Here is a 12,559-nt window from a genome sequence, read left to right as displayed (position 1 = left end):
CATAATCCCTAGAGTAGGGTAGGAACTAGGAATCCCATTTCAAAAACAATCAAAAAGTTGTAGACAAAAGAATATAAGTTTTGGTGAAGTTAACTGATTCAAAGTTGGTTAAAATGTCTTGTCATTAAAGACTAGAACATTAGGTCTTGTTTTTAAGAAGTCAAATGGAATGTGAAATGAAGATATAGGGCAAGCTTTGTAAAAAATACGTGGCAGTCTGTGTGGCCTACCTATATAATAGTAGTGATAAAAATAATAAAAAGTGGCATGTAGAAGTTTGTTTTTTGTTTTTTTAATTTGAGAGAGAGAGTGGAGAAAGGGCAGAAGGAGAGAGAGAATCTTAAGCAGGCTTCATGCCCTGTGTGGAGCCCAATGCGGGGCTCAGTCTCACCACCCTGAGATCATGACTTTGGCTGAAATCAAGAGTCAGACACTTAACCAACTGAGCCACCCAGGCACCCCTGTAGAGGTTTCTTTATAACTGCATAAATGGTTTTGTTATCTTAGAAGACCCCAAATTTTACAGATGGTAAAATGAAGGAGTTTAAAATTTTTTTCATTTATACTGGTCCTACATATTCCATAACTTTCAAACCGTATTATTTTCTAGTATGTAAATTATTTTCTTATTAATGCCAAAGACATAAATGAGTAATGACCTTGAATTTTTCTGAAGCAAGTTACATGTTTTTTAAACTTTTTCACCTGTACTTTGATGAGTTACTGTACTTTACTGTTACTTTAACTGTACTTTAACTTGCTAGTTACAGATAGTTTAATTCAAGCAATAGCTTATTTTATTTATTTATTTTTTTTTATTTTTTTTTTCAACGTTTATTTATTTTTGGGACAGAAAGAGACAGAGCATGAACAGGGGAGGGGCAGAGAGAGAGGAAGACACAGAATCGGAAACAGTCTCCAGGCTCTGAGCCATCAGCCCAGAGCCTGACGCGGGGCTCGAACTCACGGACCGCGAGATCGTGACCTGGCTGAAGTCGGACGCTTAACCGACTGCGCCACCCAGGCGCCCCGCGCAATAGCTTATTTTAAATGACTCCTCCTCCAAAAGGTAGAAATAACTCCAGCATTTCGATTTATTTTATAATATCTTCATGAAGAAATAACAAATCTGAAAGAAAAATAATCACTACTTGTCATCATAATTCCTATTAGAAATAACCAAGTTGGGAGCTGCCTGGGTGGGTCAGTCGGTTAAGCAGCCAGCTCTTCATTTTGGCTCAGGTCATGATCTCACCGTTTGTGAGATTGAGCCCTGCATCAGGTTCTGTATTATTCTTGAGATTCTCTTGCTACTTGGGATTCTCTCTCTCTCCTCTCTCCCTGCCTCTCCCACTGTGTTCTTGCTCTCTCTCTCTCTCAAAATAAACATTAAGAAATAACAAAGTTGGACCTTTTGTATTTAGTTGGAGAAACTAACTTGCCCAGGGCAACATAGGGGGTGAGAGACAAGAACCCAAGTCAGCTGAGAGCTTTATTCACTGTTGTCTGACTGTTAACCAGTAGCATAGGAGTGATATTCTATAAAACAGGTGAAAGAAGTAACAACTTTCTAATAAAAATACTTCTTCAGAGATTTCTTGTGCCCTCATATAGTGGCAGAAAAATTTTGACTATGCTATTTATTTTAGTATCATGAAATATTGAAATATTTTCCCTACATTAATAACTAACATTTTTTCTTTGTGTATTTACCCTAATACCGTAACCTTAGCCTTCTTGATGATGCCATGGGTGAATTCTATTCTGTATTTCAGTCGGTTTATCTTAAGTCGTTAAAATGAAATAATCAGAAATAATCTTTCTTATTTATTTCAGGTGGATAATCCAGTTTCTGTTTTAACACAAGAGATGAGCAAGCAGTTCTTGCAGTCTAAAAATGAGGGAGACAAATACAAAGTAAGGAACACCAAAGTAAATATGAATTTATCAAAAAAGAATATATTTCTAGATTAAGCATATATACTGAATATAACTTTTGCTCATGTTATAAATACTGAGTTTTTAAAAAATGTTTATTTATTCTGAGAGAGAAAGAGAATGATCAGGGGTGCGGGAGAGAGAGAGAGAGAGAGAGAGAGAGAGAGAGAGAGAATATCCCAAGCAGGCCTAGCACTGTCAGTGCAGAGCCTGGTGCAGAGCTTGAACCCAAGAGCCATGAGATCATGGCCTGAGAGGAAATCCAGAGTCAGAAGCTTAACCGACTGAGCCACCTAAGGGTCCCTTGAGTTTTTTTTTTTTTTTTTTTTTTTTTTAAAGCCATTGATTTATAGTAATAGTGTAGGGCTAATTTAGGAAAGTTATAAGTAGGTATGATAGAAATGTAATTTTCATAGTAAATTCTTGCTTTCACTCTTTGGCTCTGAATTCTGAGAGAGAACGGATTATTCTAAAATTAATCTTTAAGAAAATTAAAAGGAATGATTGGTCATGCATAACAACCTTTAAACCTTAAATTATAAAGCTAGCAAAGTATTTGACTTCTACTAAAACTTATGCTGTAACTTTTGAATGGATTTCACTATTTCCTTTTCTAAAAATTTAAGATGTGTAAAGATCAAGGATATGGATGTTTTCTCTTTTTTTCATACTTGCTTAAAGAATGAAAGAATAGTGAACGTGAGTTTTTAAGATGGTATTATTATCACACCAAAAGTGTTTTCTTACATAGGCTTTTAAGAGTTCTTTCAAGTAAATGTGTAGATGTGAACAGAGTAGGTGAAATAAATTTGGGGTCTGAAAACATGTTCTTTTGTGTATATCTTTACTTGCTCAAGATTGTTTTTAGTGTCTTTTTACATAATTAGTCCACAATTTTTTTCTTACAGTTCATGGAAGTTTACAGACTCCTAATTGTGTTTTCCTTATTGATACAGTTCTTTATGAAAGCAACCCAACTTGAGCAGATGAAGGAAGATTATTCGTACATTATGGAAACAAAAGAAAGAACAAAGGAGCAGATAAATCAAGGAGAAGAGGTTTGTAAACACTTGATGCAAATATTTTTGAGGTCAAATTGCTATAGTACCTATAAGATAAATGGTACTGTAAAATTATATACTTATAGATAAATACGTAGCTATAGAAAACTAATAGCACTTCCATGGTACTCTATGAAATATACGAAGGGTGGTTTTTATATTCAGGGTATTTTATTAGCCTTTACTTTGTTATGTAATAATGGGCATGTACACATTTTCCTCTGTTAAGTTATAAACTAGAGGACAGGGCAATATTTTACATACTTATGCCTGGATATATGACTTACTGGTTCTACAATAAGGTATCACTAATTCTCACTAGAAGTCGTTTGAAAACTGTAGTATTTCTTATGTTGGCAAAAGAAGCACAAGCCTCAAGCTGATATTAAACGTATTAAATGCACATGTAATTATATATGGTAGATAAGTATTTCATCACACTGGTAAATTGTTAACATTCATTAAGCACTGATAGCTTGGTGGCAACTGTCACATCTGAACTTGCCAGGTTAGCAGCTGTGCATATCTGTGTGAATTTGAAATTACTCACGCCAGCGTGACTTACTTAAATTTGTTTTACATCTGCTGTATTTTGTTTTTATACTTTCTTCTTCAGATTCCTGAAGATCCAACCTTCTGTCTGATAATCAGAGACCTCAAAGTCATAAGGCTTACGTTTGAGCCTTTCGTCCAGTACATTAAGTCCACCAATTTTTGTGTGATTCTGTATCTTATTCTTTTGTTAGTCAGTTTCATACAACCAGTTCAGCTTTCAGCTGTTTCTTAGCTTGTGCTTTTGACACAGAATTGTACTAATGATTGATCCAGGTCACCTTTAGTTAGATGTCACACTGGCCCTTTTACTTCAAGTTTTCAGGATTGCATATGTAAAATTAGGTCTGTGGTTGTATGAAAACTTAAAAAGCAAGGATGGGTATATTTATTTTTTATTCCCCACATTGTCCCTTTAAACCCCAGGTATGTGGTAGTGTACAAGGAGGCGCTGTAAACCACAGAATTAATATAGCACACTTTCTTGGAGTATCAGTGTTATTGGGGAAAGGAAATATTTGCATATTCAGAAAAAAGTAAAAGTGTATGTTACATTTATTATTTTTAAAATAATAAGTCAGGACTTTGAAGAAATTTGTTTGCTTTAGACAGTGGGGGGGGGTTAGACACCCACTCTCTTCATGGTATACTTTGTTATCAACTAGTAAAGATATTTTAATTATGAAGTTAAAGAAGCACTTCCCTATATCATGTAGCAGAGTTCCGTATGTATAATGTGCACTTAATAAGAACTTTTTTCTAATTAATTAATTAAATATTAATTAAATATCCTGTATTCTTAAACTCTGGATTTAAATAGCTAAATCTATAGGAAGAACTTTATATTCTCAAAATAAACTCCGAATTTGAATAACTAAATTTATAGGAAACAGTATGTGAAGGTTAGAAACTAGAAAGCATTCGGCCAACAAATAATAAGTTCCACTGTGTGCCTCCTGGCATTGTGCTTTGTCCGTGGCCATAAACAGCCAATATATACCAGGGCTTGAGGGCTCGTGGGGTCATAGACCTAACTACTCAGCAGGAACCAGATGGTAAATAACTGAGTATGGTGGTCACTACTAAAGGACTTATTTGTGACTGGGTTTGTGCAAAAGCACTTAATAGGGTATTAGTGCTGGGGTGTAGGGACTCGGGAAGGGTGGATTTGTTAAGGCTTATGTCTAAGATGAAAAATGAAGGATGAACAGTGCCAGGAGAGGGATGGTGAGAGGAGGGAAGCAGTCTCCAAGAAATAAAAATGATAGTGGAAGGGAGTCAGTGAAGAGGATAAAGTGGAAACAAAGATGAAAAGATGGGATGAGAAATGAAGTAATTTAGACCTCCCAAGAAGGCAGAAGCAAGTGGTCGCATCCAAAAGGTATAGATAGGGGGTATAGCTCAGGGGTAGAGCATTTGACTGCAAAAGGTATAGATAGATGGGGACTGGACTTCAGTGTAATGAAGGCCCCTCCTCTTCAGCGTAAGGAAGCTGTGACTGCGTTAGGTTTGTAGATAAGGCTATTGGAAGTTGGAGTTTCCATCTGATGGCCACTAAATTCCCTGAGTAGGAGGCAGGGAGAATCAGTGAGGATTAGCGCGGGGGGCATGTGTGTGAGGTGTGAAGAGCGTGATAATGGATTGAAATGATCCTGGAAATTGGGAAAGTGACTTGTAGGGACACCCTTGTAGATCTACAGCATGAGGCCCTGGTTGAAGATGGTCAGCACCAGTGAACGGGAGAGGCCATCTATCTACCCTGGTGTACAGAATATGAAGTCTAGGAGCTACTTCAGAAGCCATTCTAATGTCACTCTGTCTGATATTTAATGATTTTATTTACTGTTAAGTGAGAACTTAGGTTTTAAAAATTGTAGCTTAGCTTTTAGGAATAAATGTCTTCTACATCTTCCATTATCTTTGGAAAGGGTGCTGGGTATACTTTGCCCAGAAGAACAGACCATTCTGTCTCTCAGATATGGTGTCAAGAGAAGCGGGAAACTGAGTTTTGTGATTTGTCTGCACTTGTGAGGTCTTAAACCCTTTGTTCCTTTGATCATCATTAGAATAGTATTTGGCCATTTTTGTAGTGCAGAAATTAAGAAAATAGTTGTACCTAGTCAAAGCATATCAAAGAACCAAAAGTATTTTTATTTTCATCTTAAAAGAAGACATTTCTTTGCATATCTTTTTTAATACCATTAAGGCAGTACACTTAAATACATTTGTAAAATGTCGTGTCTTTCTAATGTCAGTAAGAAATATTTCCTTTTTTTCTTTTTTTAAGCGACTTATTGAACTAAAACGCCAGTGTTTGGAAAAAGAAGAACGTTTTCAAAGTATTGCTGGCTTAAGTACAATGAAGACTAATTTAGAATATTTGAAACATGAAATGGCTTGGGCAGTGGTAATTTTACTTAATTACTTATTCACTTATACTTTTATTTTTATTTTTATTTTTTATTTTTTTTAAATTTTTTTTTCAACGTTTTTATTTATTTTTGGGACAGAGAGAGACAGAGCATGAATGGGGGAGGGGCAGAGAGAGAGGGAGACACAGAATCGGAAACAGGCTCCAGGCTCTGAGCCATCAGCCCAGAGCCTGACGCGGGGCTCGAACTCCCAGACCGCGAGATCGTGACCTGGCTGAAGTCGGACGCTTAACCGACTGCGCCACCCAGGCGCCCCTCACTTATACTTTTAATATGCAGAATATATTTGGTTACAGTTAGTCTTCTACATGATTTACTGTGTAATTTCTTTGTAGGTCAATGAAATTGAAAAGCAATTGAATGCTATCAGAGATAATATCAAAATTGGAGAAGATCGTGCTGCTAGACTTGACAGGAAGATGGAAGAACAGCAGGTAATTGTAGTTTTTCTAATACAGATTTGGTAGTTTAATCATACAAGATTACTCATATTAGACTATTTTAAAAGACTTAACAAAAGTAGAAGTGTCAACCTATATATCTGTCTGTGTGTGAATTTATTACCTAATTTATTAGGTGAATCTGACCTAAACTTTTGTTCAAGGACTATTGTGGCAACTCTCTTTTTTAAAAGAGTGTTGTATTTGGACATGATCAGCCAGTTGAGCCCAGTGATGTCGCACTCTGAACTCATGCTTGCAGACAATGGTACTTTGTTACCAACTAGAGACGCTACAGCCTGAAGCTTTTACTCTGGGTTCATTAGCAGTGGCAACATAAGAAGTCTTGAGGTGTTAGGATAATAGTGAATTAGAATAGCATTAAAGTTAAGTATCGTGAAGTGTAACAATTCAAAACTGAACACAATACCCAGAGACTGCTACCATAACTTACAGGGAACTGAAGTTTAGGGCCCAGAACCATCAGAGGATTCCATGTAGGTAGAACACATGTGGGACAGGTTGTTAGGTCTATAAAGTTAATTTCAAGCCGAGATCTAAGAGCCCAGGTGGAAACTATGCTATTTATGTAAGATTCAAGAAAAACCACAAGTCTTCCACTTGGGCCTAGAGGTAGAAGTTGGTTGAATGGTAAATAAAAGCAGTAATTCTCTGTTGGGGGTGTGCATGTAGACCTTTTTACCATATAGCAGATCCACTCTTTATACTTGTCTTTTCGTTCTTTTTTTTTAACAGCTTTATTAAGATATAATTTATATACCATACAATTCACACATTAAAAATTTACACTTGAGTGGTTTCTTAGTATTTTCCCAAGGGTATGTAGCCAGCAGTGCAGAATTCCTCACATTGTCATGCCAGAAGTAGAAGTCCTAGCCTTTTCTTTTTTATAGAAGCCCCATCTGCTCAGTGTGGCTGGCCTAACCCCATAGTATTTTGTTCTACTTACGAATTTTTGGCCCCCAAGCTTAGTTTGTAGTATAGGACGTAATATCCCCCACCTTGCTTTTTCCTGTCTCTCCTCCAAGTATGCAGATATGTTTTTCCATTTTAAGAATTATGACATTAATCCATCAAAACAGAGATAAATATGTAAAAATAACAGAAATAAGCTGAATTTCGTACTCCCTCTTCAGGTAGTAAATGGAAGTTCAACCCACCTACTTTTCTTACCTTGGATTTTCATTTCTGCGAGAATATTCTAGAATTGTTTATTTTACCAGATTTTCCTCATCCTCACTTCTTAGCTTATCATAGTGGAGGACTTTAGGTTACTTTTCTCTTTAGATAATCTCCAATCTGAAAATGGAATCCAAGGGTGCCTGGCTGGTTCAGTAGGTAGAGCATGCAACTCTTGATCTCGGGGTTGCAAGTTTGAGCCCCACATTGGGTGTAGAGATTACTTCAAAATAAAATCTTTAATGAAATAAAAGTAAAAATAATAAAATAAAAATGGAATCTAGTCTGAGTAATAGATGTTCACCTTTTTTCAAATGGGAAAAGGAGGATCTTGAGGCTTCATTATACTTCAGTTCTATAGGCGTTTGCCCCACTTAAGCATTTAGGCACTTTCTGGAGGGTAAGAACAATCTTATTTTATAATTGTATCCTTCCTACCATGTCTTACACAAAACCTCTCGTGTAGTGTATGCATGGTCATAGATTATAGAATAACTATTGAATGGAAGGATTGCAAAGGAATAGTGTCTACTATACTATGTGGCTCTTGCTGGAAAAAGTTTGCTGATCCCTGATCTAATAGTTCTCTTATTTGTCCCTTCTAATCCATTCCTTTTGTCAGTGCCCTGCTTTGGTTTCTCATTCCTTTTTGCTTTGGAATATTAACTCCTTACTGATGTTGTTTCCTGTAATTTTCCCTTCACCCTGCATGTGCTTTCAAAGTGATCTAACATACAAATTTCGTTAATGTCCTCGCTTCCCTGTTGTCTGGAGGGTTAAGTTGTAAGCTGATTGTTAGGAATTCACACTCTTTGACCGTTCAGGCTCAGCTCTCACCACTACGTTCTTAGTTTAAATATTTTCATTTCCCAAAGTAGGACTAGTGCCTTTCTACATGCTTTTCCATCTGCCTCTAACACCTTTCCCCAACTTTTCTCCAGGGACATTTTGATTAATCTTTCAGGTCTCAGCTCAAATGCTACTTCTGCTTTGAAGGCATTCTTGACTTTTTGTGGCAGACCTCTAGGTTCTTTCTCTGTGCTTCCACAGTTCTAAATAGATATAGCCTTAAGCTTTATTGCATCCAAACTGTATGATCAATTTCCATGTCTGTTCTCTGATAAATTGTGCCTCTCTCCCATTTATTGTGTTACCTGAAGACCATTGTTACTGTATCTTTGTATCCCCAGAAGATAGTACTTTTGTTGGATAAAGAAATGTGGAATTAAAATTATATTTTAGAGGGCACCTGGGTGGCTCAGTTGGTTGAGGATCCAACTCTTGCTTTTGACTCTGATTGTGGGATCAAGCCCCGTGTCAAGTTCCATGCTGAGCATTAGATCTCTCTGTCTTCCTCTGACCCTCTCTTCCTCTCACACGCTCTCTCTCTCAAATAAAAAAAATTATATTCTAGTATTTTATATAATTATGTTTGCTTACCTGATGTCTTGAGATTATTTAGTCAGAGTGAAACCAAGTTTATTATTGGATGTGAACTATATATAACTTAAAATTTTTTTCTGTTTATTGAAGAAAATTAAAATACACTCCAAAATGTTATTTTCTTAAAGGTTAGACTTAATGAGGCAGAAAAAAAATACAAAGATATTCAAGATAAACTAGAAAAGATTAGTCAAGAGACAAATGCACGGGCACCAGAATGTATGGCACTGAAAACAGATGTTACGGCTAAGAAAAGGACCTATAATGAAGCTGAGGTGAGAGAAATTTTCCAGCCTGAAATATCAAATACTATGGATCAAATACAAATACTGTTCACTTACTTTTAAAAGGAGGGGTTTTATAATTAAGTAAGATCTGTGTTGCTTACAAATTTTAAAAAATGTAAGTTTCATGTGGCCATTTATGTACTTTGTTTTAAAAATATATTTCTGCATATATTTAGCCTCTGATTTGAAGATTTGGCAAAAGTGGGTTTGAATAGGATACATATATTTATTTTATCAAAGTATGTCTTATTTTTTGTTAGGTTTTATATAACCGTTCTCTAAATGAGTATAGAGCATTAATGAAAGATGATGAACAGCTTTGCAAAAGAATTGAAGAACTAAAGAAAAGGTAAGATGGTTACTTTGCATTGCACATGATTACCTCATTTTATACAACAGTGCCATCAGTGAAATGGAGTATCAGATTTTCCGTACTATTTCTAAAGGAATTTTATTACATTGCTTTGTGGTTTTCTAAACATTCAAGTTATATGTTATTTCATATAACATTTTCTATTTTGGATTATTTACTGTTAGTACCGATCAATCTTTGGAACCTGAACGATTGGAAAGGCAAAAAAAAATATCTTGGTTAAAAGAGAGAGTAAAGGCCTTGCAGGATCAGGAAAGTTCAATCAATCAAGAGATTGAACAGTTTCAACAAGCCATAGAAAAGGACAAAGAAGAACGGGTGAGAATTAAGTAAGTTTCAATATCCTTAGGATGATTATTTTTAATCACTTGAAAATCATGTAGTTTGGTGTTTATGAAGACAGAAAACATGTTTCATTGTTGGTTCATGTACTGAATAAGGTGTGTGTGTGCGTGTGTGTGTGTGTGTGTGTGTGTGTGTGTGTGTGTGAAGTTTTGACGACTTGTGATGATTTTTCTCCAGTAACACAATCATTTTCAAATAAATCTGCCTTTAGTCTTTTGGGTAGCTACGTCATTCACTGGTAGGCAGGTGTTAGGGGGGAAAGGCTGGATATTCCTGTATAATTGTAGCACATATTTCTTCTGGTTTTTTGCTTTTATTTTGTAGGCGAGAAGAACTAGATGTGAAGCATACACTGAGCTATAATCAGAGGCAACTGAAAGAACTGAAAGATAGTAAAACCGATCGACTGAAAAGATTTGGGCCTCATGTGCCAGCTCTTCTTGAAGCAATAGATGACGCCTATAGGCGTGGGCGTTTTACCTGTAAACCCATAGGCCCTTTAGGTATTTGTCACCATTTGGTCAGGACACAAGGAACATTAGAAATAAGGTTTTATTTTCAGGAAAGGTTCTCTTGAATCTAGTTTTAAAAGTGTTATCAAAGGGCTATGTAATTATATGTGGATTTTAATTGTATATATTTTAAGAAATAATAACAAAAATCACTTTAAACTTTATAATTTTCCTTTTGTATCTTTAAAACATAAAATAGCCAAAAGCAAGATAACTTAGGAAAAGTAACTATAGAATTGAATAATCTGATTCAGATTTTTTTCCTGAATGAATGAATAAATGAGTTAACTAATTTGAATATAATTGATTAGTTGGAAAATCCAGTGACATCAAGATAGAAGAATTCTCACCACCTGATTTTTGTGTAACTTTTATAAAATGACTTATCTTTTCTTAGTTTCTATTTAGGATTGTTTCGAAGTCCTTTTTCAACTGGAAAACCTGGGTGTATTTCATTATCCCCATATATACAGAAGATTAAAAATATATACATGTCTTTTGAGTTCTGAGAAATTATCTCTAATTCTGTAATATCATTAGGGGAAAATGATGCTGTAAAGATAAATATATATATTTTATTACTAAATATATTTACTGTGGAAATGTGGCATTACATACTATATTATGGTGATGTCTCTTCATGTAAATGATATGTACCTCTGTACCAGGATCTGTTTCAATGGATGAGGCATTTCTTCTCTGTTTTTAAATCCCAATGTTAATCAGTTTTACAGAAAATAATAAAGGATCTGTATGTAAACCTTTTGGTTTGATATTCAAAATGCCATTCAGAGGCTGGCATAGTATCCAATTACATAGAAAGGCCTCTGCTGATTTACATTGGAATGAGTGGGACAGTTCTTTTCATAGGATTTGATGAGTTGTCTTTCTAGTGTATCCAACGTATAAGTAGGGATTTCCCATTTAGTTAACAGAAGATCTGTAATGTCATCTATACTTTATATGAAAATATTTTGAAGTCAATTATAAACTGTTATAAAAATATTTCAAAGTAAGGATTTATGGGCCTTTTAATAATTTTCTCACTTTTAGGAGCTTGCATTCATCTTCGGGACCCTGAGCTTGCTTTGGCTATCGAATCTTGCTTAAAGGGACTTCTGCAAGCCTATTGTTGCCATAACCATGCTGATGAAAGAGTCCTTCAGGCACTGATGGAAAAGTTTTATTCACGAGGGACCTCACGGCCACAGATAATAGTTTCTGAGTTTCGGAATGAGATGTACGATGTAAGACACAGGTAAGGTATCACTAGTTAAGTGCCATTTCTGGAATTGCTTAATCATGTCCAAGATCAGAAAGAATTAAAAAAATTTTATGTTAACCAAATAGTACTGACTTAATGAAATTTCATCAAGCTGCTTCTTTAATTTCAGCCTAGGCACTGGAGATGCATAGGTAAATAAGACCTGCTCCCTGGCCTTGAGCTCCTTACACGAGGTGTGTTGTGGGAGCCAGAACAGGGAGAGAGATGCAGTGTGGCATAGAACCAATGCTGAGGGAAGTGATACAGACCTAGACAAATTAAGGGGTATGTGGGGGGTGTACTAACAAAGAGCTTTGACACTCATTACTCACAGTTCAACTCTCAAGGTGCTTTGCAGATCCCGTAAAGAACCGTAGTTGTTTTCTTTGATGACCGTAATAAACCTCAAGGGCCCAGTACCCAAACTGGCCTCTTTGCTAACTGCTGACTAGCTACTCACTTTACTTTTAAATATAATACATATTTTCTAATTTAATCTTCAGCTTTGATAAAATTAGATCACAAAATGCAGATGTAGTTCAGATGAGAAAGTAATTACACGTTAGATGTTAGTAGCTAGATTAGGGAAGAGATTCGAGAAAAGAGGACAAATGATTAGTCTCCTGAACTGATGAGTTTGTCTAGTGACAGACAAGGGTTAATTGCTTTGTGGGCAAATAGAATTCTATGTGCAAAACGTATAGTGGCACGG

General features: G+C 35.8%; 1 protein-coding gene across 1 annotated transcript in view; it reads left to right on the top strand.

Moving 5' to 3' along the window:
- Nucleotides 1–12,559, top strand: part of SMC6 (structural maintenance of chromosomes 6) — a 78,675-nt gene that overhangs the window by 21,463 nt on the left and 44,653 nt on the right. Inside the window, exons 7-15 of the mRNA XM_025927088.2 lie at nt 1,837–1,917; nt 2,895–2,996; nt 5,839–5,958; nt 6,319–6,417; nt 9,195–9,341; nt 9,614–9,702; nt 9,891–10,055; nt 10,396–10,574; nt 11,637–11,841. Coding sequence (XP_025782873.1) covers nt 1,837–1,917; nt 2,895–2,996; nt 5,839–5,958; nt 6,319–6,417; nt 9,195–9,341; nt 9,614–9,702; nt 9,891–10,055; nt 10,396–10,574; nt 11,637–11,841 — 1,187 coding nt within the window. The remainder of the gene's footprint in view (nt 1–1,836; nt 1,918–2,894; nt 2,997–5,838; nt 5,959–6,318; nt 6,418–9,194; nt 9,342–9,613; nt 9,703–9,890; nt 10,056–10,395; nt 10,575–11,636; nt 11,842–12,559) is intronic.

Source organism: Puma concolor, chromosome A3 (genome assembly GCF_028749965.1).
Source record: "Puma concolor isolate L17-30 chromosome A3, mPumCon1.1.hap2, whole genome shotgun sequence".
Classification (NCBI taxonomy): domain Eukaryota; kingdom Metazoa; phylum Chordata; class Mammalia; order Carnivora; family Felidae; genus Puma; species Puma concolor.
The sequence above is the reverse complement of the archived record's forward strand: the minus strand, read 5'-3'. Positions and strand labels throughout refer to the sequence as shown.